Here is a 27,735-nt window from a genome sequence, read left to right as displayed (position 1 = left end):
TAATATCATCTTATACATTCAATAATACATACAGTTGTTTGGAGCCAACATCGGGTAATCTGAAAAAGATAGTCACATTATCAACAGCCATACTCGCTTTATAATAATACATACATTGCGGTGTTGGACTCCAACGATCTGAAATAGAATCTCATTTATTATCGTAATCGTATCCTATAATGTTTAGTCACATTTGGGGGTCGGCGGTGGTACCCGCGTATAAGCTGAAAAAGATACTAACAATTAATGATAACGAAGCATACACCACCAGTCATTTACTCACACAAAGTCAACTGACTAATATATTAAAGTCAAATTAAACAAATTCCGATAATACATACATATCGGGGGAGGCGACTCAGGAGCTGAAACAAGATATAAAATTTTAACACTTTTTTCATATTCATTTTAATTCCTTATCACTTTCAAAAAGTATGGGGCTTGAGCTAAATACTGAAAAAGACAACATTCACGAGAAAAAGAACTACATTGCGAAGCAAAAGCTTGCCGCTATCGTCAGACACTCACGTATAAGCTGAAAAAGACACTAACGATTAATGATAAAGAAGCATACACATCCAATCATTTGCACGAGTTGGCGGAGGGCCTTCGTTTACCGTGAGGCATTTTTCAACCTGGGCCGACTTCTTGGGCCACTTCCTGGGTGGGTTGTGCGCGGGTGAGGCTTACCAGCTGGCCGAAGGGCTGGGCGTGCCCTTATCGTTGTGCATTTTTCATCCTAGGCTGACTTCTTTGACAATTTTTCCGCCTGGGCCGACTTCTCTCGCTATTTTTTTTTTCAGGCGGCGACATTACGGAAAATGGAGTTGGAGTTGATGTCTCCACCTTCCTAGCAGTCCTCAGACTGTACCTTCAATCAACTACGGTCGAGTTTTTGGGAGGAGTGTACTTGCAAAGAGCCGGAGTTTGCATTGGTTCATGTGTTGCCCCCGTGCTCAGCAACTTGCTGCTGGCGAGATACGACGGGCAGCTTGAACGTGCCCTCCGCGATATGGGAGTCCCCAGGGTTTTCGGGTTCGTTCACGACTACTTGATCATCTTTGACACTGAGAACGTGCCCGTGGACGAGCGCACCGAACACATAACTCGCATCTTCCAGCGCACCCTCTCACCTTTCACACTCACGAGGGAGTTACCAGTGGAACAATGACTCAGATTCCTAGACCTTGAACTCGCCATCGAGCCTGACCACCTGTGCTGGACATATACGCCCCACGCTCTAAGAAGGGCCGTTTTCGTCGGCCCACTCCAAGCTGGTCAAACGCAGTATTGCACTATCGGCAATGGAAAATGCCGTGAAACGCTCATGCCCGCATCAAGTTCAGCGGAGCGTCTTGTCACAAGTTTTGAGGCTTAAAACCGCGGGCTTTCCAGTTCAGCTGATAAGAGGCTTAGCTGAGGTTCTCCTCGGAAAGAACACGAAACACGAAGAGGCTCCCAGGCATGATCGCTCGTCCAGGATAGCGGCCATTCCATATATCCACGCAGTTTCCCACAACATAAAGAAAGTTGCCCAGCGTGCCGGCGTTAGCGTTGTATTCACTGCACCTAACAAGTTAGGCGGGCTCTGTCGACGCGTCAACAGTGAAGAAGCCGCTGCTTCCGGATGCAACAAAAAGCATGTAAGGCCTTTCGTCCAGTGCAAGTGTAATGTTATTTATGACATTCCTCTGACGTGCGGGAAGTCATATGTGGGACAGACAGGACGGTGTCTGAATGACAGGCTGCGCGAACACTCATCCTCCCTGCAGACTCACACAGGCAGCAACCTGGCCATGCACTGTCGCGATTGCGGATGCCGACCTGGTTTGGAAGACACACGTGTACTTAGGAGCTACTCCGACAGGCTCGCCAGGGAAATTTACGAAGGAGCACAAATTCATAATAGAGGTGAAAAATGTGTCAGCAAGCCATCAGTGGACCTATTGAACAAAGAGATTAGTTATCTTCTAGAGTGTTCCTGATTGTCCTCCTTTCCTTCTCTCCTTTTCGGTTTTGCCCCCTTGGGGAATAAAGCTTCAGTTGCTAGTCAGCGCTCTGTGTGTGCACTTGTTTCTTCTTCGTGTCCCGTCTCTGCGCTGTTTTCTACCTAGTTATGTACCAACCACGACCTACTAGATTATAACGACCACGTCACAATCGGAAAACCTTATGAGGAGCCTGTCCGCACGATCCGCCAGGGGCGCTACTGATCGGCACAACACGATTGGACGATGGAAATTTGAATTCTGAACGCGCAGAAGCGTGTGTACGACTACCGTAGCAGACGACAGCGATAGCCCCTATGAAAACGCGTAGAATGATGACGATAATCAACCTCAGAATGAAACATCTGTGGAACCTCCACCGCTTGTACAGAAATACTAAGGTAAGCTGAAGTACAAAGTATTGTAGAAGTTGAGGAAGCAATAACTGGGACGATCAGAAGCGCCACCGCTACTTTCCAAAAATGCGGCGCATAGAAGGGGTGCGCCTGACATGGTCGTTCTAATCTAGTAGGTCGTGGTACCAACTTGCCCAAATCTCCGCCTTAACTCATGCCTACTTGAGCCTGTTGGGGTCACTCTCTCTCTCTCCCTCTATACAGCCTAAAGCGAAGAAACCGCACGTCCTTTGTGAATCTATGGGGTGGGTGACTCTCTCTCTCTCTTTCACATTCTTTCCTCCAAAGGGGAATATTCCTGGGACTGGTCAAGTTTGCACAGAGGCGAAATTGTTTATTGATCAACTATCGTAAATAGATGTTAGTATTATTCTATCCTCAAGTACGCAATAAGAATTCTACCAAGACAAACAGTAGCAAGCACAATCTATGAACAGACATCAATATCACTGCAAACTGGTTTTAGACTAACATTAGCTAAGCAAGCGAGAAATATTATGCTACCATCAGCGGAAGCAATACTAAACCAAAACAAAAAAAATCAAGATCAATTCTATCCTTCGGATGTCGATGTTGTATAGAGTGTAGTCGTGTAAAACCTCTTTGACTGCCATGCTGATTACATGCGAAGGATCCTTGTACGTAGTGTGGAATAAACGTTTCCTTAGCAATCTTCAATCTAGCCGCGTACTCATAAGCTGTCTTCGTTGCGATATGTAGAATACATTACATTGATGACGAATATTACATTTATTATTTCAATTATACACTTGCTTATTTCCATACATTCCAGTTCTATTCCAAACTCTGATGTTTTCGTTTGTTGTCTTGATTGATGAATTCCGAAGACATCACATAGTTTAGTCTGATTACTGGGCGATTGAACCCAGCGTTGATTAACGCAGGCGATATGTTGTCGCCGTGTTTGTATTGCTTCAACAACTTGCACTTTGTTGCGATGAACTTGCACAGTCTCTTATTGATGTTTCCTTTCTTTGTATGAAGATTCTTGAATGGCGTACAAGAGAGTATTAGATGAAAATCGTCCGGTGGTCCACCGCAATTGATATGTTGGTTAAGCTTCAATAAGTGATGATACATCAGACCTTGTACGACAATATTGAACTTCTGTTCATTCGACATCATTGCAAGACATGGTAGAAGAAAATAATTGTGTAGACGCTCTAGTGGAACATATCACGTGATAAGATTTTTTTATGTACTTTCGATTTCAACCGTTAGGTGTAATTTCAACAAATCTGTAATGAATCGTGCGATATAGACTGCTTGTATATGATAATGTGATCTGATTTCTTTCCTGATTAATGCAGTGCCCATTGCAATGATTACAATTACATCTGCTCTAGTGTATTTCAATTCTTCGTTAGCAAACCTTAAAAACCCCACCATCAATCTCAGCGGCCCTTCCGTTGTCGACGTGCAAATATTTTTATAACTATTGTAGATTCGGCATACAAGTTCTTCCACCTTGAATTCCGTAATTTGTACCATATCTCGGAATACGACCATACTTAAGACGCATTGAAATGCTGTGATAACAGAATCATTTCGCTGCTCTTCTTTTTCGAAGCAGCGTTTTATCATGTCCTTCCATGACCTATGGTAACGAGTACAGAATCCGTCCATCTCTTTGCTGAAACTTCCTTGTTCTGTTTTCTAGTGCGCTTCTACACTTCATTAAATCATATCTGTGCTCATTTTATTCAGGTTTGGAATATTAATAATATCCCGCTGCGAGAATTATGAAAAATGGTTTACAAAAAGATGCGATGTGTAAGGAAAAAACGTGTGCTTTCAATGATTCTATGTACAAGACCGCGCCATAGAGTCCTCCCCTGCCTATCTTGACTTGGGTGGGTTGATCGAACGCAGGACATTTGGTCGAAAACCATTTGATCGAACGCCGTTTGATCGAAACGGCAGCGGTCGTTTGATCGATTTTCTTAATTGGTTCACTTGGAGTGTCGAAAATGACAAAAAAAGACAAGGAAAAAAAAGGCTGCAGTACTAAATGCAGTTATCCTAAGGAACATTTAACTTTGTGTAATCTGCTTCCCCGTAAACACTTTCCTCATGCTAACCCTCTTTTTAGTGTCCAAAAAGCAGTACAAGGGCCAGGGTTGTTCACCGTTAACCCGTTGGACAACCGAATAGGTTTTTCCGCTCTGACACATAGTGAGTAAACATGCTGTACTGGTCAATCCCCCAACCCTTTGTGAAATAATAATAATAATGTCAAGTATTAAACATTTTGGCAAATGAATTAAAAAATAAGTAAATGACATTTTTGATTATTTATTCCCGTCGAATGTGAACAAATATTAACAGTGAATTATTGTTTGTAATCAACTGACCACTGTATAGGAGAAAGAGTAGTTTCAGTTTATTTACTTTTCGCCTATGTGCAAGTGAACCTAAATTTAGTTCTTGGAACAGACATGTAGCCGAAGAAGTCCTTCGAAACTTAGACAAGATTATAGGGCAGCAGATCTTTGTACTTTCTCTATTTCTTCAGATATCGTGCATGTGTGGTGATTTGAGGCTGCAGATGCATACTCCAAGGGCGAACTATGGTTTTACATGCTGTTAATTTAATATCTCTCGTTGTACCATGGCGAAATTTCGTTCTTAGCACCCACCGACTTCGAGTGGCTTTGCACATATGACTATCCCGTTTCAGACAGTTCCCTTTAAATATGTCGCCAGCAATAAGAAGGGTGCCCAGAACAAGGATAGACTATCGGCTGCTCTCAACCTGGGGCAGCTTTGTTCAATATGTGTCCTACTGATTCGTAAATGACAAACGCCTGCAACTAACCAGTGGTCTCCCCTTTTCAGCTGCAAAAAGCAAAAAAAAAAAAAAAAAAAAATAAAAAAGCAGAGGACACTGATTGCCTGCTCCGATGCTCGAGTCAAAAGTTACAGAAAAAGTGGTGCGGACAACACAGTGCATGCAGCTTTGAATTCCCTTCGAACAAACGTCTTTCGAACAAACGGCGTCGATGAACCGGCTTTCGATCAAACGGCTTTCGACCAAGCGGCGTTCGATCAAACGCCTTCGATCAAACGGCGTTCGACCAAATGGGCGGACACCCCGCGGGAGAATACCCCTACTCCCTGAGGGCGTAACCTTGACGAAAATGTAGGGGAATTGTATGGTTTCCCTCTCTCTTCGAATCCACTAGTGGGTCCTGAATGAAAAAGAAAAGTTTCTTTTGTGTATTCGCGCTGCTTGTTTAGAAAGTGTTTGCCTGAATTAATTATTGCTTTGGCTTTGTTTCAGATGACAAAGAGAGAGAGAGTGACCCAACCAGGCTCTAGTGGCAAAGGCTAGGTTGTACTGTGTTGGGTACCTCCGTCAAGGTAATGTATATAGTGCATGAGTAGGGTGAAAATTGTATATTGTTCGACTAGATTAGGTAGCTATGATGATTTTATGATAGTTCAAAAGATAGATTATTTCCATTTCAAGTTATTAAGTTTGTAATGTTCCTTGTTTAAATAGTTTGTTCCGCTATTATTTTCCTGCATGTGTCTGTTGTTTACACGTTGGCAGATGTGCCGTTTAGAGTGTTTCTCTGCTATTCAGCGTTAGCTCTGTGCATGTTTCTTTATAGATTCTTGTTCAAATTAATATAGATGATTAATAAATCATGTTAAATAAATAAATGTTGTTCAATATAGATTAATATAGATGTTTCAATGCGAGAGAATGATGCACAGGTTTGGCTCTCTACTAGCTGTTGATAATGTTTCTCATTATTTCCGTGCATGTATCTATTGTTTAAAGGTACTGTAAAGCAGTAGACAAGCATGATATGCCGGTGATGTGACTAGAAAAATTTGTTGCTTCTAAATACCATATGCGGAACCATACGACCGACAATGCGCTATAAATATTTTTAATTTGCCATGAAAGATGCGGCGTAGTGGAGCGGTGCGACGCCTGGTGTCAAACAACCCCCGGTACAGCGGGCAACACTGAAAATTGGTATTACACACTATGACATCGGAATTTCGTTATTTTAGTAACCATATTATTAGTTTTCCTGTTTACCTATGCATTCTGAAACCCCTGTTAACAGTTTAACCTGTTAACCCCTGTTTTTGCGAAGTAACCCAGTGCTGGCCGCTGCTTGATGGGGGCTCTCCCTACTTCTCTGCTGCGCCTGCGCGCTCCTTTTGTTCGCGGCCTCTTTCGAACGAACAAACTCTCTGTGAACAAACAAGTCCCGACGCTGTCTGGCTTGTTGAACGTCTGACACATTTTTTTCAACGGCTCAGCATTTCATTTCAGTTCGCTTATCCTTTTATCCTCAGATGTGGATCGTTGTGTGGATCGCAGGGGCGGATTTTATGGTGGATTGTGGTGTTGTTATGTCGGGCCCAGTGTTATACGCATGCAATGTGGTTGCCGCCGTATGTGTCAGAAGTACGGATTCATTTTGAATACCTAGTACAGTGTTGCCCGTAATCTTTAATTGTAATTTTCTAATTAACTGCACCGTTGATTGGAATGAAACTTGCGCAGTTTTTGTCCTATTGGCTTGGACTATCGAATAGCCACACTAAATGACATTTGATCGGTGCTGCTTTACAGTACCTTTAAGTGTGGATGATGCGCCGTTCAAAGTGTTTCTCTGTTATTCAGCGTTAGCTCTGTGCTAGTCGCGGTATTAAATTCGTCATGTTTCTCGTTTTGATATTGTTTTTCAATTATTTTTCTGTATGTATCTTGTTTGGATGATGCATGGGTTTGGCTCTCTCTTAGCTATTAATCGTGTTTCTCGTTATTTCCTTGTATGTGTGCTATTCACTTCATAATAAATTGATTAAATATGTCGTGTTGGAATATTCAACTTAGGTTCAAATATGCTTTATTATGTGTATTGCGTTTCTTCTGCTTTCTTTTTTGTTGTTGTTGTTGAGTTTTTCTCCCAACTTTGCTTCCCATATTCTTTATTACGTGTATTGTGTTTCTTCTGTTTAATGTTCTTGGTTGAGTTTTTCTCCTTCACACTGAGTCACAACATAGTTCACTATTGGCTAACATAGTTCACTATTGGCTTTAATAAATTTCATCTTGTATTTTTGTGTGTGGCTATCGTTTGCATATCTATGCTTGCGTGTGAACAGCCCACCGCGCAGCTGTTGTATCGGAAAAAAATTACGAATGAAGTCGGCCAGGGTGAAAAGTGTGAGTGAATTCGGTCCTAGTTGTCAGTCCATGTTGTCAGTGTGCAAGTCCCTACTTGCGTGTAAACCGCGTACCACATCGCTGTTGTAGCGAAAATAATTGTGAAAGAAGTCAGCCGAGGTAGAAAAATCATCAAAGAAGTCGGCCCAGGTGAAGAATACAGAACTATGAGGGCACGCTCTGCCCATCGGCCCGCTGGTAAGCACTCTGACAGCCCCTCACCTGCGCACCACTCACCGCGCCGCCTGTAAAAAAAATCGCGAGAAGTTGCCCAGGCAGAAAAATCGCCAAAGAAGTAGGCCCAGGACGAAAAATGCACAACAATAAGGGCACGCCCAGACCTTCGGTCCGCTGGTAAGCCCCTCACCCGCGCACCACCCACCGCGCACTGGAAAAAAAAAAAAAAAAAAATCGCGAGAGAAGTCGGCTCAGGTTGAAAAATGCCCGACGGCAAACGAAGGCCCTCCGCCAACTCGAGCAAATGATTGGATGTGTATGCTTCGTTATTATTAATTATTAGTATCTTTTTCAGCTTATACGCCGGTTCCACCGCTGACCCCGGAATGTGACTAAAAGTTACAGGATACGATTACGATAATAAGTGAGATTCTCTTTCAGATCGTTGGAGTCCAACACCGCAATGTATGTATTATTATAACACGAGTATGGTTGTTGATAATGTGACTATCTTTTCTAGATTACCCGACGTTGGCTCCAAACTGTATATATTATTGAATGTATAAGACGATATTAATTTCACTTACAGATTATTGGGGTCCGCCGCCACCACCAACGCACTGTAGTATTAATACTGTAGGTAATCACTGTAGGTATTAATATAATGCGAGTGTGGTTTCATATAATAATAATAACCGCTTTTTCAGGTCACTGATGTGCCCAACGTGATTTATCGAGTGGTAAGCAAGGTGATGATGTTAATTTTATGGTTTCTTTCAGGGTCAGAAATGAAGGAACTTATAAGGAGTACAATAATTAATACAATAACTGAAATATGAAATAGTGAATAAATGCGTATATTCCATTATCTGTACTGCCTTGCGTTTTGTTTCTTCTGTTTCAGGTCGTGAAGGTTTTTCGGCTGGGTTTTTCTCCTTCACCTGATTGGCATTACAATTGGCATAATTCCCAGCACTATTGGCTTTAATAAATATATTTCAACTTCTACTATTGTGTATGACTCCTCTTTGCATGTTATAAGCGCGCGGACAACCCTCCACACGCGCGCTGCCCGCCGCGCACGGGAAAAAATACGCGAGTGAAGTCGGCCCAGACACGATGGTGGCGCTACCCTGGCGGCGGTGCCTGAGTCCTGCCACCTATCTATACTACTTATTCCACATTACGATTCCTCCTTTCTTTGCACGCAGACTCTGAACAGCTTGAAGCGTGTCGCCAAAACCTGAGACGCGGTAACGCAACGGGTCATAGCGGAGACCATACAAAGTGCGAGCCAAGCGGCACTGGGCCAGTTGCCGTCTTTGCCGTTACTGAAGAAAACAGTCGCCATAGAGCCACTCACGCACAGAACCCTGCAAGTCTCGACGGTTTGGTGATTCCTGAACCTTTCTCGAGCACTTGTTTGCAAGCACCATCCCTTCTGTCGGATAACAACGCCCTGGGTAACAGAATGCTTATATTCTCCACAGCCTGCAACCTGCACTTCATGCGAGAGAGCACGCATTGGTACTCCGACGGAACTCTTAAGACAGCTCCTCGGCTCTTTGAGCCACAGTGCACGCAGATACGAACGGGACAGCTATTCCCACAGTGTATGCACTGATGGAGAAGCGGAACGTGGATGCCTATAACGAGCTGTTCGACAGTCTCATACGGCTGGTGTCGGCCGTCAGCCGAACCAGTGGCGGTTGTGCGGTCGCCCCTCCCCCCAAAAACGTCAGTTGATACAATTGGATTTCCCTCCCCCCTCACAAACCGAGGATCTGGATCCGTCCCTGAATTCAACAAGCATCCTTACAGACATTGAGCAAGCCACTCTTCGTCCATGGAGGACCAAGTTTCCAGGTACTGGGCTGGGAGGATGATTCTTTCACTTCACGCAGTGCCTTTGGAGATGTATACAGAGAAACGGACTCCAAACGAGGCACTCCCAGGACGTTCATCTCGCGATTCACGTTCGCCCAGCTTGGCGCGCTGACATACGTACCTGTGCACAACGTTGTAGCCGCGTTTGATACTTTCCTGGACTCTCCTTCAGAGACAATATGCATCACCTTGCTGTCGTAATCAACTATGTGGAGGACACATGGATAGGACGTATCACTCTAGGGGGCGTAACTGACACACTGGCCTGTTTCCGATCGAGCATTGGAATAGGGGGTTTTCATAAGTCGGCGCCATCTGGTTTAAGGCGAACCAACTACTCTCTGGCCGCGCGCGTCCGCCATATTTTGGGCAAGGATGGAAGCGTTGCCCGCGCGCGGACAGTATGGCTCTGTTTGAACCGCGCGTCTGGGGTGATCTTTTGTCGTCCGCCGCCTGGGACTTGGTCTGCTTCCTCATCGAAGCATCACTCTTTTCATGAGTGGATCATCCATCTGCATTTGTAATGTCAGTCTGTTGTTGCGTGCCCCTCTGCAGCCAGCGTGGTGTGAGAGACGCCGAAGGAAAAAAGGAGTGTGCACAAACTGTTTGGCGGTTAAAGTTCACGTGATATATGGCTTTCCAAGTAACTATCGTGAAAAGCGTTCTGTTGCCATTTTAAATGGACGAACTATAAATACCTCGCAGGCGAAAGCGTTGAACATATAGTAGGATAGTAGCATGCAACACAGTAAGGTCCCACATTCAAAATACACGACGGGTCTTGAAATGTGCATAGGAAACACAATACAGCATGCAAAAATATGGTGTACCGTATCTGAAAGTCGACAAGGCGACACGGATGGAAGTAGAATCCGTATATGACACACATAATAGCTGTTCTCGCTAGCGCGGCCAGTTGTGCCAGATGCACTATATGTTCACAAAAGGTGTTTAATAATTGGGGGTTTATGTCGCGAGACAACTGAGATCATGAGCGTCACAAAAGGTGTCCACACGTCTTTGGGAAAACCCATCTGGTATGTTCGTCAAGTCTCTCGACCACTGAATATTCTCGTTCGCCATCGCACGTTCGCTTACCATACACGGCACCACGTGTACGACGTGCCAAAGATATGGACGAATGTCGTCTGCTAGAACGTGGCCAGACTGACTTTTGAAAAGTGTCTATTGCTACGACGCCGTTTTACGCGGTCTACCTCGCACGAACAACGCTGTGGAAGGAAGGGTGGCAAGGAGGCAGACCTTTTTTCCAGGAAAATTGGCCATCAAGATTTCGTCGTCTTTTGCTCTGAGTGGCGGTCACCGGAGGGTGCGTTCCCCGTTAGTATGACAATTCGCATTAGGACCAAAACCCACGGGAACGGTAGTATAGTCGTATTAACGAGGGCTCACTGTATTCGCGCAGCTCTAGTGAATAACTCAGAGACTGGGAGCAAAGACAGCATCGTTTTTATGCATTTGAGATTGTTGAGAAGATGGTGCAGTTCTCAGTGTGACAGCTTGGACCTCTTCCAGTCGTCAATACGTTTCTTCAGTGCTGCAGCTGCGAAAGAAAAAAAAAGATGCATATGACTACCTGCGCTGCAAGACAAGCTACAACTACGATAACTGGACATGTCCACTACATACATTTGTGGGTGAATGATATAGGTGAATAGGTGAATGTTCAATAAAACATAACATACGCAGGTGAGCTGGTGGAGAAACTCCACGGCAAATAAGCCTGAGCACTGAGTTAACGGTCAAGACGACGTGACAAAACGACTTAAATTTGAGCTGTCTCGTAGGGCTATGCGAATATTCGAAATATTCGATATTTGTGTGGAATAACGGTACCGCGCTATTCGTATTCGAACCGAACACCATTTTATCGAACACTTGAATATATCCGAAAGTCCACAAGCTGGCTTCACTTCATGCCTCTGAGCATTGGGCGAAGCCTACTTTACATTTTTGGGACTCAAATATATCCTTCGAGGTGACTTCTCCTGATGACTCTGAGTGTTAGGTGAAGCTTGCTTTACACACGGACACGACAAAACAGTGCAGAAACGGGATGTCAAGTATACAAACGAAACACTGTTTGTTCGTGTCCGTTTGTACCAACTGCCCCACATCGTTGCTCTGACTTACTTTACACTTTTGCGCGTGTGCAGACTTTAATATAACCTGCACGTTGGCTTCACCTCATGTCCCCGAGCATCAGGCGAAGTGGTGCCAGTGGATTACTGAAAACTGCCACTTTTTTGAGAAATATTTTAGGAAATGTTAGCAGGGAAGTTTCAGTTGGTTTAATTATTTTGAGCTTTAGCTAGACCAGATGTGACACCATAGAAAAAGAATTTCATCACACGGTCGACTACGTTTGTCTAGGTACTAGATTGTCTACTAGGAAGGGAGTTGCCTCAGGACAGAAGCCGCCAATATTTCAAACAGAGACTGTTCTTCTTCTGGGCACCGTCCTCATCATTGGCATGGTATTTAAAGGGTTGGGTGTGACGTGTTTAAAGGTTCATGCGAATTGTGGGTCAACAGCCCGGAGGGAAGAAAGGTTCAGTACGGGCTTTTACGGCCGGAGTGAATGGCTGCTTTGTTAGAGTGTGGAGGGGATTCTGTGAACGTAGTACGTTCCAATAACTACGTTCACATAATCCCCTCCACACTCTAACAAAGCAGCCATTCACTCCGGCCGTAAAAGCCCGTACGGAACCTTTCTTCCCTCCGGGCTGTTGACCCACAATTCGCATGAACCTTTAAACACGTCACACCCAACCCTTTAAATACCATGCCAATGATGAGGACGGTGCCCAGAAGAAGAACAGTCTCTGTTTGAAATATCGGCGGCTTCTGTCCTGAGGCAACTCCCTTCCTACATTCTACCGGTTCGCTGGATTTCTACCCATCTAGATTGTCTACTAGTACTACGGTACTAGATTGGGGGTAGATTGTCTACTACGTCTGGGTACTAGATTCCATCCAGAATTACAATTTTCTGAACAATTCTAGCGCAAATGTATTCATAAATGAAATATGTCAAACACAAATTAAAGGTAACATTTAGAAGGGCGTGCAAACTTTTCCCCGTACATGTGATGGCGAGGTGAGTTCCCTGGTGTAGCAAAGCTAGCCAGGACATAGTTCGCAGTCAGTCTCACAAACTACAACTGAGCACCTGCTTTCAATGCAGACTTCTGCTTACTATTCAGCAATAAGCACACACTTGTGCGTGGTATTCGACATTATTCGATTCGCTACTATTCGAACATTTTACTATTCGATTCGTATTTGATTCGAACGCAAAAATCACTATTCGCACAGTCCTACTGTCTTGTCATGTTGTCTTCAGTGTTCACCCGGTGTTCAAGCTTATTTACCGTGTTAAATGATGTAACTGGTGAAGCATTTGTGCTTGTGGACGTCAAATCAAGGGCCCGAAACTCGACAGTTCATTTGCGGGATAAAGTGAGGCGCTTCATGCATTTCACGTCATCGGACGTCAGAAAACGTCATAAATTGAACGTCATGGAGACATCAGGTGGGTAGTGATTACTGATTGGTTCCCATGAGGACAAATTAGTTTTCTGAGCGATGATTGGCCGTTTTCAAATTTGTTCGCATGCGCTCAAACAGGCGACAGCGCGGCGGCTGTGCCGGTTGAAACCGGCATCCACGGAATTGCCGGCGTCCGTTTCGGACGGCTTGTGTTGTGTTGCGGTTGGGTTGGACTGCGAGTTCTGATTTTTCATGTTTAAAAACGCAAGCTGTATCATGTGAGTGTCCTCAAACAGTCACAGCTGCCAGGGAAGAAACGTGGCAGCATTCCAGAACCAGAACTACAAGGCGTGGTACCGCGTCCGCGAGGCCCAATGTAAACATTCGTGGCGGAAGTTTCTCAAGCATTCGTTCGTTGGCTTGTCTGCGATGCCGGAGGGGGCATTCCAGGCTTTCCTACGAGGGTGCAGTATTTTTATGGGGCAAGCGGGTCAGAGGTGCGGTTTGATCACAGCAACAAACTTCAACCAATCAACAAGATTACTCGCATTCTAAGGCATTTTCTCTTTGAAACTTTCCTTTTAACGAAGTTACCTTTACAACGAAGGTTTTCGTCGGTCTCCCGAAGTTCGTTATAAAGGAGTTTGACCGTATATTTATATTTTGTATTTAAATGCTCATGTTCAAAAGTATTTACAAAAAGTATTTAAACATCCCTTTAATCAAAGTATTTTGTATTTATATCTAGATAATCAAAACATTTATTTATGCCCATCCCTGAAATCGCTACAGTTATGCTATTTCTTCAAAAGTGGAAGTGGCTTGGAAATTTCATGCTAACTAATTTCAGCTAACATGTAGGAAGGCATAATGCAAGTACCAGGATGCAGCATGTCCTCCGTGAGTGGCTGCCGGTTGAAAGGGTCCGTATTTGAATTGAGCAGGTGCCGTACTATGGTTGCCTTGTCTACCACGTTCCCACTGGGCAGGATGACGGGGTCTTCCATTAGCGTGTCCATCAAGGGATCTGTCGCAGAAAGGTGCAACAAAAGTTTTGAGCAAGAAAAAAAAAAAGAAAAAAAGGTATCAAAAGACTGGAAACTTTTAAGCATGTGCAGAAGATCAAAGACAACAAGGCTGGCATCTAGCAGGAGCAAACAGATCTGTAATAGAATTGCCAAACTCATAACACAGTAGAATCTCAATGATACGAATCTCTCAGGTTTGTGCAAAATATTCGCATTATCAAAAATTACTACCAGCAGGAACGAAATAAATAAGAGTACCGGAAATGCATACATGTAATGTATTTTCACTCTGATCGGGGAAATTTTTAAAAGTTGCCTTTCCCGCAACATCCGCTTTGCAGATACTTCTAAAGCACGTAAAATCACACACATTCGGTTTGCTCAGAGACAAAGGAGAAGCGCTGCAGCCAAAGTCAGTGAGCACTGTACTGTTTCTGGAGCAAGCACCACAAAAGTGAACGGCATCGACCTGTTTGTATTATCCACCGCGGCCTGGACATTGCTTGTTTTCCATCTGTCGTCATCGTCGACGTTTGAGAGTTGCAGTTGTGGTGCTTCAATCGTGCTGCATTGGCAAGGTGAAAGATCATCACGTCTGTGGCAGAAACTGATTGGGCTCAGACACTCGCACAGCGTTGCCCACTCTGCGTATCATCGTGAGGGTCGTGTTCATATCCGCGAACCTGAAGAACTCAAAATTCGGGAGACAGCCCAGGGGATTCACATTAATTTCGTGCTACACTGACATTGTACAGAATCCAAATTTACTGCCCTTTCTAGACGAAATGCAGCATTGGAAAATGAGTCGTGCACTTCAAGGTATTTCTGCTTCTGTTCGGAGAGCACCATCACAGGGAATGAGATGACCATGAGAGACTGGACTGACGATAATGCATGTCCTCGAGAAATACGGACACAATGTACGTGTGATCTGCCGTGACCTCTTACCATGGATAGTCACATGGTTAACTGCTGACCGCCTTTCCGCTTCGTGGGGATACCCAAGCCAGCGCCACCTAGATACACAAGGCCTGCTTATTGCCTCTCCTCCCTCCTTCGCTACGTATATAGTCAGAATCCGTCTGCTATTGCAATTCACTGTTCTGCAAATCGTCAACGAGTAAGCAGAACACGTACGTACGTACACAAACGTAAACAGAAAACAGCTTGCTTCCTCCCTTGCTGACATTCCTTTCCCCACCACCAGTCCTGTGGAGCAAACTTGGCGCAACCCTGCTACTATTATGGATCATGCGAATGCGATTTGGCTTCCTTTCGCTTCGTGCTTTTGTTAAGATTCACTTCTTGCCTGTGGGCTCGGACGCAGCCCACGGGTGAAGTACATGATACTGACAATGAAAGAAAAAGTGACGATCATCGCATCCGCGAGACCTGCAACGTGCTGTAAGCTCCTGCCGGTGATGCAAGCACCGAGGAGGGCTCCGCGTCTTTCAAGGACCACGCTGCCAGCATAGAAACACACAGAGCAAACCTGTTCTGAGAACGGCTCGTGCAAATCAACAGAGCGACGATGGCGGCGGTGATGAATCTGAGCACCTGCTGTCATTTTCGGACGTTTGTTAAGCCAACGGGGCGTGTGCAGCGATATGATGGACTTAGTAGCCCATCTTGAACAAACGGTGATGTGCGATATCATTTTCGGAAAGCGGCAGGCAAAGATAAGCGGGTTCTTCGGCAAATAAATACATTTTCCATTCACCACATGCCCAGGTTTGCTGAGTTCGAACGCCGCTTGATTCGAAATTATTTTCTTCATCCAGACGACTTTTAATTAATGAGGTTCTACTGCACTTCGTTTATCTGACGTTGTTACAAGTTTTCACGTGAGAAATGCTTTTTTTTTCGTATCCGCATTGAAGTAGAAGAAATAAGCGTCAGAATTCTGAAACGTTCAGCGATTCATCGGCAGTTCTGCTTACTCTGGCTCCCGACTCCTTTTTTTTCGGAACTGTCTAAGCCGCAGCGTTTGTCCGACGATTTCTCGACGTGTGTGTGCATTCTTGGTGTGCACGTGACCAGTTTTTTTTATGCACGCGGAGACTTTACGTCAGAATCTGTCGAATACTGATATTCGGGTGCAAACGCTTGTGGTCGACGAACGTGGCAACACGCCTTTACGGTGGTCCTCCACGGGCGTTTCTTTGTCGTGCGAAGGGTAGAAATTTGGTTTTATCCCAATCATTAAAGGCGTGATTCGGGGAAGTATCGGGGGAGAACTTTAGACTCCCATACGTGGCTCGTTCCAAGCCAGGACATAGCTCAAATTCGTATCCTCTGTGATCGTATCATAGAGATTCCACTGTAGAGACTGGGCTCCCAACAAAAAGTTCACTCCCACAAACAGAAGACAGGATGTCCGGACAGCCAGAGCAACTACAGGTTTTCCCGGCGATTTTAATCCAAGTGCCGGCTAAATTAATAAATAGGGAGTGACTTTTTCGGGTTAAACCCGATTCCACCCGGTTATTCCCCCCCCCCGAACTGACCTCCGACCAATTCGGGTTAAACCCGATTTCTCCCCGAATTCCAGTCACTATGAAATCCTCAAGTGACGTTTCCACTGAAGACGAACAAAGGTCTTCACATGTAACACATGTAAGAATGGGTCACTTACTTTCCAAGCAATACACCCAGGTGTGTCAACACTGTCTATGCCTTCTGTGATTACCACTGAAAGGTCACGATCTCGCAAAAACAACAACAAAAGAACAAAAAAGAGAGATTAGGAAAGGACTTACTAGACAAGAGGAGAAACAAAAACACCCGATAATACCCGAAGGCACAATTATCGCCCGATTTCTCCCCGAATTACAGCTTTAAAAATAGTGCCCGATTTTTACCCCCCCCCCCGAACCTGAGAAAGGCATTTAACCCGAAAGAGTCACTCCCTACCCATAAAGTTTGCATGGCACGTGGACTAATTTAGCTGGCACTCGGATTAAAATCACCGGGAAAACCTGTATAGTTGCAGACACTTTCTGCGCAACGTTCCAGAAAGCAGAAGCACACTTACCACGGAACTCGTCGGGGGCGTCGCTGTAATCTATCTCCCTGGCATCTCGCCTCAGCTCCTCGACCCGCTGTGCCAGGTGCTCAAACTGCTCCACTTGCGCTGTAGTCTTGATGAGGGCCTTGCGCATGCGGGCGGCTGCGTCGCGGAACAGCGCGGCGCTGTACGACCGTTCGTCCCGTCCCACGGCCGCCCGGAACGGAGGGCAGTCCAGGTGGAGGTAGACGTCGGTCAGCTGATCCAGCAGGCGTCGCGGCTCCCAGCCGTACTTCTCGGGGTTCTGCACCTTCAGATCCTTGCACTTGGGCCCGCACAGCTGCTGGAGGTTGAAGTTGAGCATGGCAGCCAGCCTGTCAACCAGTTCCTGCGACAGCATGTATACATTGCAGCGCAGCTTTCGACAATGCAAGTGTTGAGCACAATGGTTAGGGCCTGACTTTTTACGGTCATACCCGATTACACCCAATATTTACCCCCCTATTCAAATAAGGAAAAATGGGGTTTACCACAACACTTCCCCGAAAACTGCTAGACCAGGGGGATCCGAAGTCATCACAACTAAAACAGAATTCTGGAAACAGTGTCGTAAATGCATAAATATGCTGCATACAAACTGTCAAAACAGAGACCCTGCTGCCTCTTACATGCATGGACTCTGTGTCTGCTGGTGTGTCGTGTGTATTATGCTGAGTAAACCGATGATTTACACCTGATTCAATCCGATTCAACCAGAATTAGGTCGAGTCACGTGCAGTTCAACCCGATTACACCCGAATTATTGAAGCAAAATATACCCCGATATTTACCTCCCGATTTTGCTAAAAAATAAAACCAGAAAAACTCACGCCCTAACAATGGTGCCCAGCAGAGACAGGTAAAACTCCTAGCTTTCTCGGGTGGAAAATTTACTTTTTCGTACAAGGTAGGACTTCAAAATCTGCAGGATTCCGTGGGCAAAAGTAAAACAAGGAAAAAAAAAAAAAAAAGAAACTGTGGCAGTCTTCTGAGAATCCACGAACGCACAATACAACTATGAAGGAACCGGGAAGACGCTTTGGAGCTTCAGAAGCAGACGTGCACAGGTGGCAGGGACAACGCAATGATATATTCAACTGCTCAGGAACACGAAAGACTTTCGATGGCCTCAAGTAGCTGTTGCCGACTACATCAAGCAACTCCGGAGCAAGTGCGTCACGGTAACAGCAGTGACGCACTTTGGGATGATTCTGACAAGGAAACCAGGGACTTTTCTGGGAACGATGAAATGCCATAATAAAGAGCTTATCAAAACCCTCGTTTTCCCCCCTATTTTTGAGGCTGTAGTCCAGGGGTCATCTTGCAATCATCGTCGTCTTGTATTCGAGTAAGTACGGTACAGTTAAACTTCGGTATAACGAAGTCGGTAAGTTAGGCGATTTACTTCGTTATAGTGAAATTTCGTTAAAATGAAACACCATGCATACAGCGCAAGAGAAAACCAACAACGTGCAGCATTTATGGAGAAATTTGCGACAAGAGCAGTCGGTGACTTTCTTCTGTGCCATATTGGCTACCAACATTGGCGTGACAGGACGTTCAAGTTCCCAAAGTGTTTTCGTTGTGTCCTGCTGCTGGTGCGATCCTACCTTAAGAGCTGCTGAGTACATCCAGTACCGATAGAGTCATCAGCAGCTTCTTCCGTCGGAATAACGCGAGAGTCCGCAAACAAGAAGTCCTCAAGAGTGACGGCGTCGAGAGCAATGTCCGGGCTGCCTCGAAGCTGCCGCCAAGCTTCCAAAAGTTCTTCGTCCTGCTCACTCCCTTCGTCACTCACTTCACTGTCTCCCGTGTGGCTTACTCCTTCACCAAGGAGAACTTCAAGGTCCGCCTTCCTAAAGGGCTAAACGCATGGAGCGTTTTTCCGACGTTTTCAGGACGCGCGCGCGCTCGGCGTGCGTGTGACCTCGTAAAAACCAGTTTTTCAACGCGCGCGGAGGGCGTACGCCGGAATCTGTCGACTACAGATATTCGCGCGCGTCCGGGCGCGTTTTCCGAGAAGTAGAGAGAACCATGGCCGTCGTGCGGCAGACAAGGTGGCGTATGAGCAGCTCGCATAAATTTTTGGGACATTATCCATCCACACTAAATTTACGTGAACATTTTAATGGTATCTGGAATGAAGGAACGCAGGAACCACAGGAAAGAAGAGCATCTGCACGTTCCAACATATGTTTGTGGTTGACGAATATAGCAACAGTGGCGCGCGTCACTCGCTCCGTACGCGTCCCATGCGTTTCGGGTGGTCGCCTCGCTGGCGTTTCTTCGCCGCGTGTGCAAGGCCATGGCGTACGCGCGAGGTTTGACGCTGAGAAAACGTCCAATGCGTTTCGCCCTTAAAGCAGTTCTGAATGACCTCCTTCCGAGTGGTTTTCCACGACGCCGACATAATCTCAATCGCTTGGAAAATGTCCACCTTCGTCGAACGTTTGACACGAATGTCCAGTAGTTCTTTCCGCTTCCTGGCCATGGCCACAGCACAGCCACAATAAACAACCAACCGAAGCGTCTGAAGCAGCAGAGTGAAACCACTACGGCGCGGACAATATGGAGCACGTGAACCGAAAGGAAAAACAACACACACGTGGTTGCTTGCCTGACGCACGCTGCGCAAGCGGGAGGCGCATGAGAGGGGATGGCGGGACGCCAAGTATCTCGTCGCGAAGAAAAACACCCTTTGTGCTCAGTTTTTTGTTTCGTGAATCTTGTGAGTTTGCGGCGACAATACGCTCTGTACTTCGCTGAGGCCTTCGTTAAATTGAAATTGCGAGGGACAAGACTTTGTTATATTGAGATATGAAATACATGGGGTTCTATGGGAGCAAATTTACCGAAACCGTAACACTTCGCAAAATCACGAATTTCGTTAAACTGAAGTTTGTTACATCGAGGTTTAACCGAATTTTGTTCGTTCACTGAATTCTCCTTTTGTGGCCCTCTTCAGCGTTTGCAAGGTTTGACGATGGGGGTGTTAACAGGAAGTCATACTGCAGCTTCGGAACTGGACGATGGGTAACAGTGCGGGTCTAAAGCTAGAGACGCGAAAATCACAAAAGAAAGACTCTGCCGAGCACAATACGATCACTGCATGTCTACATGTGACGTGCGAAAGAACAGTATGAAGTGAAAGTCGCGTACATATTGGTGGCTGTGATGTGCGTGCCTTGGGGGGCAACTGCCCCTTTTGCACCCTCTTGCCGACGCCCATGGGCTGAATGCACACGTTAGGCCTACAAAGTTTGTGGGGCGTCGTGCAGATGCTGGTTACTTTTCAGCCGAGGGTCTGAAACGTTTCAAATACGGAGTTCGCCTAGATATACTGCAGGGTTCATAATGGAGATGAAATGAATAGAAAGAGTGTCGGGAAGCTAAAGTAGATGTTAGAGGACGTTCTATGGCCCAAAATTTTATGTCTATACCGCCACTTGGTCTGTCTCTCTGGGGATAAATCGTGACAATTAAAAACTGCTTCTTCTTAACATTTCCAATCAGCTAAACTTGTGCTTCAGCTCCTTCCGTCAGAACGCGAAACCGTCGAACGCGGCGTTGCAGACGACTTTGCACGGCAGTCCCCTGCATCCAGCTCCACTTCTTCACTTGGTTTCGAGATTTTCTGCAACTCCGCATTCGACCGTTTCGCCATCTGACGAAAGGAGCTGCAACGCAGGTGTAGTCAATTGGGAAATGCTAGGCAGCAGCGGTTTTTCAATTTTCACGATTTATTGGAAGAGAAACGGACCGAGTGACATTACTGACATAAAAGTTTGGAGCATAATACGTCCTCTAACGTCTACTTTACCTTCCCGCCGCTCCGTCTATTTGTTTTATCTTCGTTACAAATCCCGGGGTTCATCTTGATGAACCCTGTACTTCCAGGTGTTTCTCAATAATTACTTAAGGGACTTTGAGAAATTCTATTCCCCTGATCCCTTAGCACTCAAATGTCAGGGAACGGACGACCGTTCAAACAAAACCTTATCAGATTGGTGTTCTACTGACCGGGCGTAGAAAAGGCTCCTTGATATCAGTGGTGAGGTAGTGTAACATGTCCACCGTCTCCCTCGCCAGGGTGAGGTAAGACCGGCACTGTCGTTCGTCCTGTTGGAGCTGCCTCTGCCTCGCCTGCTGAGCATCGCGGGATGACCCGTCAACCGCTTCCTGCGTCTGGTGAATGCGCTTCAGAGACTCCAGGGACTCGTCGAGCAGGAACGTCGTGTCATTCATCAGCATGTTGACAAAGCGGACAAACTGACGTCCGTCTGATGCCTCCTGCAGAAGTGCTTCCTTGTGGCGAGGGCTCTCCCACAGGCTCTTGATTAGAATGCTGCGTCGAAATGGGAGACAAAAAAAGAGAAGAAAGCACTGTCAAGGAGCCCGCGATGAGGGAATCACACGTGTAACGTGGAAACGGTTAGGAGCAACTGAGGTTTATCTGAACAAGAACTTTCGTGCAAGAGGCTGCACAGGTGAACCACCACCACCACCAAATCTTTTGAACCCCAATTTCTCCGAATGTCTCATTTACCCGTACAGTTTCTAGGAGTGTCTAGGAGGTCCTGTGACAGCAGATGATCATAGCAGACCGCCATCATCACACTTTGTCTAACATATGAACATTCACATACTCCGATTACTGAATAAGTCAATGTGAATATCGTAAACAGTTATTTCGTTGCTCTGACATATTAACACATTTGACACTTGCAGCCACCTGGTGGTGATACGAGATCACCACCATTCTGGACCACGTAGAGAGCGCCATTGTGGTAAGTGAACTAAGTTCAGCACAAGTTTTCCAAAGGCGTATCTCGACAGGGGTTTAGAATATGAGGCATGTACAATACAAACGCCCATAAATGCTCAAAAGTGGCATTTTTAGGGTTGCCTGCCTTTTTATTGGCTCTGCTGCATTGTAGCCTTTTAATGTTTTTAGGCGCCATAACAGCCCTTTTTAGAGGTGGAAGTGCACCTTTCTTACTCATTCTGATCTGCATTTTGCTTTTCGCTTCTGCGCGTCTGCGCCTTCTGTTCCTTTTTGCGTTTAGTTTTCTTCAGTACCTTGGATTGCTAGGAGCGATTTGTGCATATCTGATCAAAAGATTTGGCCTTTCAAGACCTTCGATGGCGAAGAACTAAAAGTATTATTTCATGCAGTTTGGTTCCTGGCCGCCTTTGCATTCGTGTACCACAGGGCAAGAATTTGTACGGTACTTTTAAATGGGCAAGCTTTCCCGAAAGGAGCATTCTCAAACACCAACAAAGCAAAAGGGTGTACCAGGTTAAGGTGTTAACAGTGTCGCAGGTTAATTATTTTTTATTTTGTTGCCTATTTTGTTGTTACTGAGCGCCTAAACGCCTGCTCATTTCTGTCGCTTTTAGTGCCCAAATTTCCGGGACCTAATCATGCTTAGAGCCCGAAGTTTTAGAGTCTAACCCGATTCTTCCCCGAATTTGCACCCCGTATCGAAGGTTGCCCCTTTAGGGTGAAACCCGATCTTTACCCGGCAAATTGTCTTCACTCGGACATCCGTAGGAATGCGCGCTAACTTGTTTGGCAACAAATGCAGTTACATCACCATTTGTACCAAACCAGTACAGTGACTTTGAGTAACTCACCCTGCTTTCCCCCCGAAAAAATTAAAAAATTAAAAAAAAAGTAAATAAGTAAAATAAAGAATAAAAAGAACAAACATTTCCAGAAAGCTTCAGGCTCTAATCATGATGCATTCAGGGCTGATAGAACACATGGAGCCCCCAACTGCACCAAAGAGTAAAACCATCACAACAAGAGGCAGCACATAGAGAATGGCGCAGGGACGAGCGGTACCTTATGTGGTAGCGGATCGTGAACTTGTCGTAAAACTCCGAAGCCGCCCCCGTGGTCTCCACGTCCGTGTAGAAGCGCATGAGGGCCGGTGCCAGGTGCTGCTCGGCCAGAGGGTGGGCCAGGACCCGCGTGTAGGTGATGCCCGTGTGCGGCTGCACCGCTGGGCTGGCAACAAACAGCACTTCCACCAGCTTGGCTGTCAGGTAAGGATTGGCCAAGCACTGTAGCGAGGAGCACACTAGCGCCACCAGCAGCTGCACCAGGGCCTCGTCACAATGGCTGCCCACTGTCTGTGGCTGGTACCTGCGCGGCCGTTCTTACTGGTAAGAATATCGTCTGAGGCCCTTCCGCTTTTCTTTTTCCTTACTGGATAGCAAAGAGCAGCAGGTCTGCGATGTCTTCGACAAACCACTCTGGGTATCCGGCGAACAGCTTCGGAACCGACGTAAGTGGCTGTGCTGACCTGAAACAACGGCAAATAAGTCGGCGTCACACCTTCCGAAGCTCGCATGCGGTCTCAAACGAGAGGTTAGGAGCCAGTGCCATCAACTGTGGCCACACCGACTACACAAGATCGAAGTTATCTATAGTTTTGAGAGTGGTTGCTACACAAAAACGGCGCTTACGATGAAGTAAGGGATGCCGAAAAGTGCGCTAACAAGAACTCTTAGCCAGAAGGACAAGCTGCGTAATGCCTTTAATGCTTCATGATTTCGACTGAAAGAAGACTTGAATGAAGAAAAAGACTTGGGACTCTGGTGACTCCGAAGAGCTTAAAAATGCTCGCTACTGTGGATAAAGTGTGCCCAAAGTATGAATATCCGAATGAGTGGGCCAATTGTTCGTGTGATGGTGGAACATCTCAATGTGGACTAGAATAAAGTTGAAAATTGTGCCTGTATTCCTCGTCTTTGATGCAGTAATGAGCATAAAGGCTGCTTACAGCTTCTGCACTCCTGGAAATTACACCATTTAACGTCTCACACACAACTCAGTAAATGGAACTCCCGATAAACGGAAAATAGATTTTCTAGGTCCCTTGAGGTTCTGTTTACAGAGATTCCACTGCACAGGATATCTTGTGTTCTCCTCTGACAAATAATGCATTCTGTCACCTGCAATCATTTTACACCTGCTGAAAGATCTTTCAGCTTCTACAGAGTTTATAGGAAGAATATCGGAAGATTATTATAAAGGAGTTTACAACACATGCCCTGTGGAAGCCACATCTTTAGGATATCCTTTTTGTTTCTGGGCTGTAAGCATTATTTAAGTCTTTAAAGGCGAACTCCCCGTAATCAAATCAAAATCCCCAAATGCCACCGCCAAATTGCACACGAGAGGGATGCCGTCCCTTCCTCAGGCGAAGTATACACAATAAACTTGGGCTAACATTATCTTAAACTAAACTACACTCTGCCTGTAGTGGTCCGCATTCAGTAACTCGAACATCCGCACACCCCTAACAATAAGAAATTCCGTGCCAAACGAAAGGATTCTGTGATTAATTCCAGATTCCGCAACATTTTGCGGAAAACCCGGGGCTTTAAGCGCGGACCCCATAACAAGCGACAAGCGACGCGCTGCAGAATTTGTCGCTGTCACGTCTGGTCATGACGCGGCTTCCCGGTCCATCTGAGCAGCGACATTTCGTCGCCGAGAAATGATGTTTTTAGAGAAGCAATGCTTATTTTATTCGAGCTAAGTTGTAAATTGCCATAAATATACTAAAAATAGCATTTCATTCGTCAAAACGAGGAGAACTTGTAATGAAGGTGCTACATAATATTCGCCGTAACGCAGTGGCGCTGCGGTTGAAGTTCCCAACGCCGCGCCCACTTCGTCGTCTGCTACTTTTCTTGGTTGCCCTTTCCACCCTTTCCCTTGCCCACGCGTTCAGTTCTTGTTTCACACCGCCAAATCTGGCTGGTTTTGTCAAACAACAGGCAACGAACTCAGCGACGTGCTACAAATATCTACTAGGAGTAGATGCAGAAATATTTAGCCACGACAAAGCTTTTTTAACGCTCGCGTGGCGGCGGTGACGTCAATTTTGTTGCTTCTCGCGTGTATCTGTCGCGTGTCGCTTGCTATGGGATTCGGACTTCACACATCAGTAGCAACACCATCTAACTGCTCTGTGGAGATCACTGTTGCCATGATAAAATGTTCTGTGATGACCTAGTCAATGTCATCTATGATAAAATAAAATCAATGATCAAGCGAGCAATACAGTAGAATCTTGATGATACGAATTTCACGAGGTAGCGGGAAAAATTCGTATCAAACGAATTAAACCAAAATAACAATTGAAGCAAGAAAATAGACAGTGACTGTTCATTTTCCGTTACTGTCAGTGAAAGAGGTCGGTCGTAACGCTTTTGTGTCTCCTTTTTTGGCCAATGCTGCCTAAATTCGAGAGATGATTCAAGAGACCCAGCGCGTGCTTTCCACCCACGAGTCGCGTAACAGTGTTCTAAAGCGAGCTTCTCCTAAAGCACGCAGGCGTTAGGTGAAGCCGACTTGCGGAATGGTGACGCGTAATGTTGCTACAAGTTGTCCTGATATGTTCCCTCCACCTGTTCTGGCGATGTCACACAGCTTTGGGGTAAAAAGGTCAAAACAGAGATAAGGTTCCAGGCTGTGCAATCACTTTGATCTTATCTTATCTCCTCCACCGCCACCAAAGGGAAAGTCATTGCTTGCATTGCGCAACATGCTGTAAGGGAGCTCGTGGTGAGGATCGCCCTCCCTTTTCGGAAGAAGCAGCAGCATGACTCGCGCGTTATGGCGTCACGCTGGAACGACCTCGGCTCGTTGGTATCATCCGTAAAGGCAAGATAACGCGTTCATATCATCCCAACTCAAATACATGGGAAGAATAGGCATTGCAGCCGGGACCGGAAAAGAATTCGTATCATCCGTGATCGTATCATCCGTGATCCGAGATTCTACTGTACGACCAAGAAATACTTACACTTGCAAGACTCCAACCAGAACTGACGCCACTTGGCAATAAAAACTGAGGCAGCGACCCATGAGCTGAGGGTCTAATAGCCCAGCATCAGCACATGCTTTACTCTTTGCAATTTTCTGAAACAGAAACATAGTGTCAAACAGTGTCCTCATCAAACATATTCAAAGCTTAATTTCGTATACTTCTGGATGGTTCACAGCATTAGGTGTTTCATGAACCACATTATCAGAGTACCACAGTTTAACTAGGGACTCCAGTAACTTTGGCACTCTGAATATCTACAAATATCGATTTATCAAAATAGAATATTGATATTAAAAATATCGATACTTTATCGATATTCACAACAGAAAGAAATATGATTTCACAGATACTCAGACATCCTCAATAAGAATACAGTTACCGGAATTTTTAAGACACGAGTAGTATTGACTGGGAAAAACACTGATTATGTCCATACAAATACTGCTATCCTTCTGTCCCTGCTCGTAATACTATGACGCGCAAGTGTGATGTGTGGAGCAAACTGTCGAAAATGTTGATGCGGTTGCATGGTAGTTCACAGAAATCCAAGATACAAAAAACAAGGGCGGGATATTCTCAAGCACAGTCCTCAGAATTTGGATCCAGTGAAGGAACACAAATTAGGTGAGAGAACTGATGTTCTGAGGCTGGAACATCAGTTCTCTCATGTTCAACATTTCCCGCTTGCGTCAATCCCTGTCGTATGAATAGACCCTGAAGTTTTCGGGTTTTATATTTTTCCAAATTCGGGGGGTAGAAATCGGGTCAATAAATTGATGTCGAAAATTCATGCAAATTCGGGCAGAAAAATTACCATCAGACTAAGTTCGGGGAGAAATCGGGCATTATTGTAGAATAAGCGTTCACTGTACCGTTTATCCAGAGTGCCAGAAGTAAGGGGCAGTCTCATATTTTGTGAGAAACTAGTATGTCGATGCCTTGAGGTGCCTAGCCTAGGTGCAGTTTTGCACGTAGAAATCGGGTTTAACCCTAGATAGGTGAACCTCAATTCGGGGTGCAAATTCGGGGAAAAATCGGGTTTAACCCTAAAACATCAGGGTCTACGTATGAATGTGTGTATGAGTGTGCAAAAAATGTAAAAGTGAAATGAGGATGAGTGAGAGAGAGTGACTGGTTTGTCACTTCAGATGACACACCCTGGAAGTCGCTGAGGAGGCGTGTTAGCTTAGCTCAATTGGTAGAGCCCTGGACCGGCAATCCAGAAGATGTGGGTTCGAGTCCTACAGCTGGCTAACCTTTTCAGCGAGTTTCATATTACAAATTAGGTGCCCAGATTTTCGATAAAATTAAGACCCACACATTAAGAAGTACCGAAAAATTGTGGCAGCAGTGACCAAAGCAAATCTTTCACACAGTTGAGGTGAAACCGAACGCCCCTGTTGTCCGTCACAGCGACGTTACATAGAGTACATCTCTCTGTGCAGGAATTTCACACTGCACAGATTCTAATGATTTATAATGGCAATAAGCAGGGATGTGCCAACAGAATTCGCGAATCCATGAATCCTCGGTAGGGATTCGAGATTCGCGAATCCGAGTCTCGGTGCCCAAAACGACGAATCAAATCTCTCGAATTCACCAACCAGGTTTGT

The 27,735-nt window shown here is 45.5% G+C and overlaps 1 protein-coding gene across 1 annotated transcript in view; it reads right to left on the bottom strand.

Moving 5' to 3' along the window:
• Positions 1–11,139: 11,139 nt before the first annotated feature.
• LOC135371083 (ubiquitin conjugation factor E4 B-like) overlaps positions 11,140–27,735 on the bottom strand; it is a 43,879-nt gene continuing 27,283 nt past the window's right edge. The window contains exons 15-21 of the mRNA XM_064605075.1: positions 26,099–26,214; positions 23,489–23,584; positions 23,122–23,424; positions 21,294–21,618; positions 17,262–17,622; positions 14,080–14,226; positions 11,140–11,250 (exon numbers count right to left, since the gene is read on the bottom strand). Coding sequence (XP_064461145.1) covers positions 11,195–11,250; positions 14,080–14,226; positions 17,262–17,622; positions 21,294–21,618; positions 23,122–23,424; positions 23,489–23,584; positions 26,099–26,214 — 1,404 coding nt within the window. The 3' untranslated portion in view covers positions 11,140–11,194. The remainder of the gene's footprint in view (positions 11,251–14,079; positions 14,227–17,261; positions 17,623–21,293; positions 21,619–23,121; positions 23,425–23,488; positions 23,585–26,098; positions 26,215–27,735) is intronic.

This window comes from Ornithodoros turicata, chromosome 10 (genome assembly GCF_037126465.1).
Source record: "Ornithodoros turicata isolate Travis chromosome 10, ASM3712646v1, whole genome shotgun sequence".
NCBI lineage: Eukaryota > Metazoa > Arthropoda > Arachnida > Ixodida > Argasidae > Ornithodoros > Ornithodoros turicata.
This window is presented reverse-complemented; position numbering and strand designations above follow the sequence as displayed.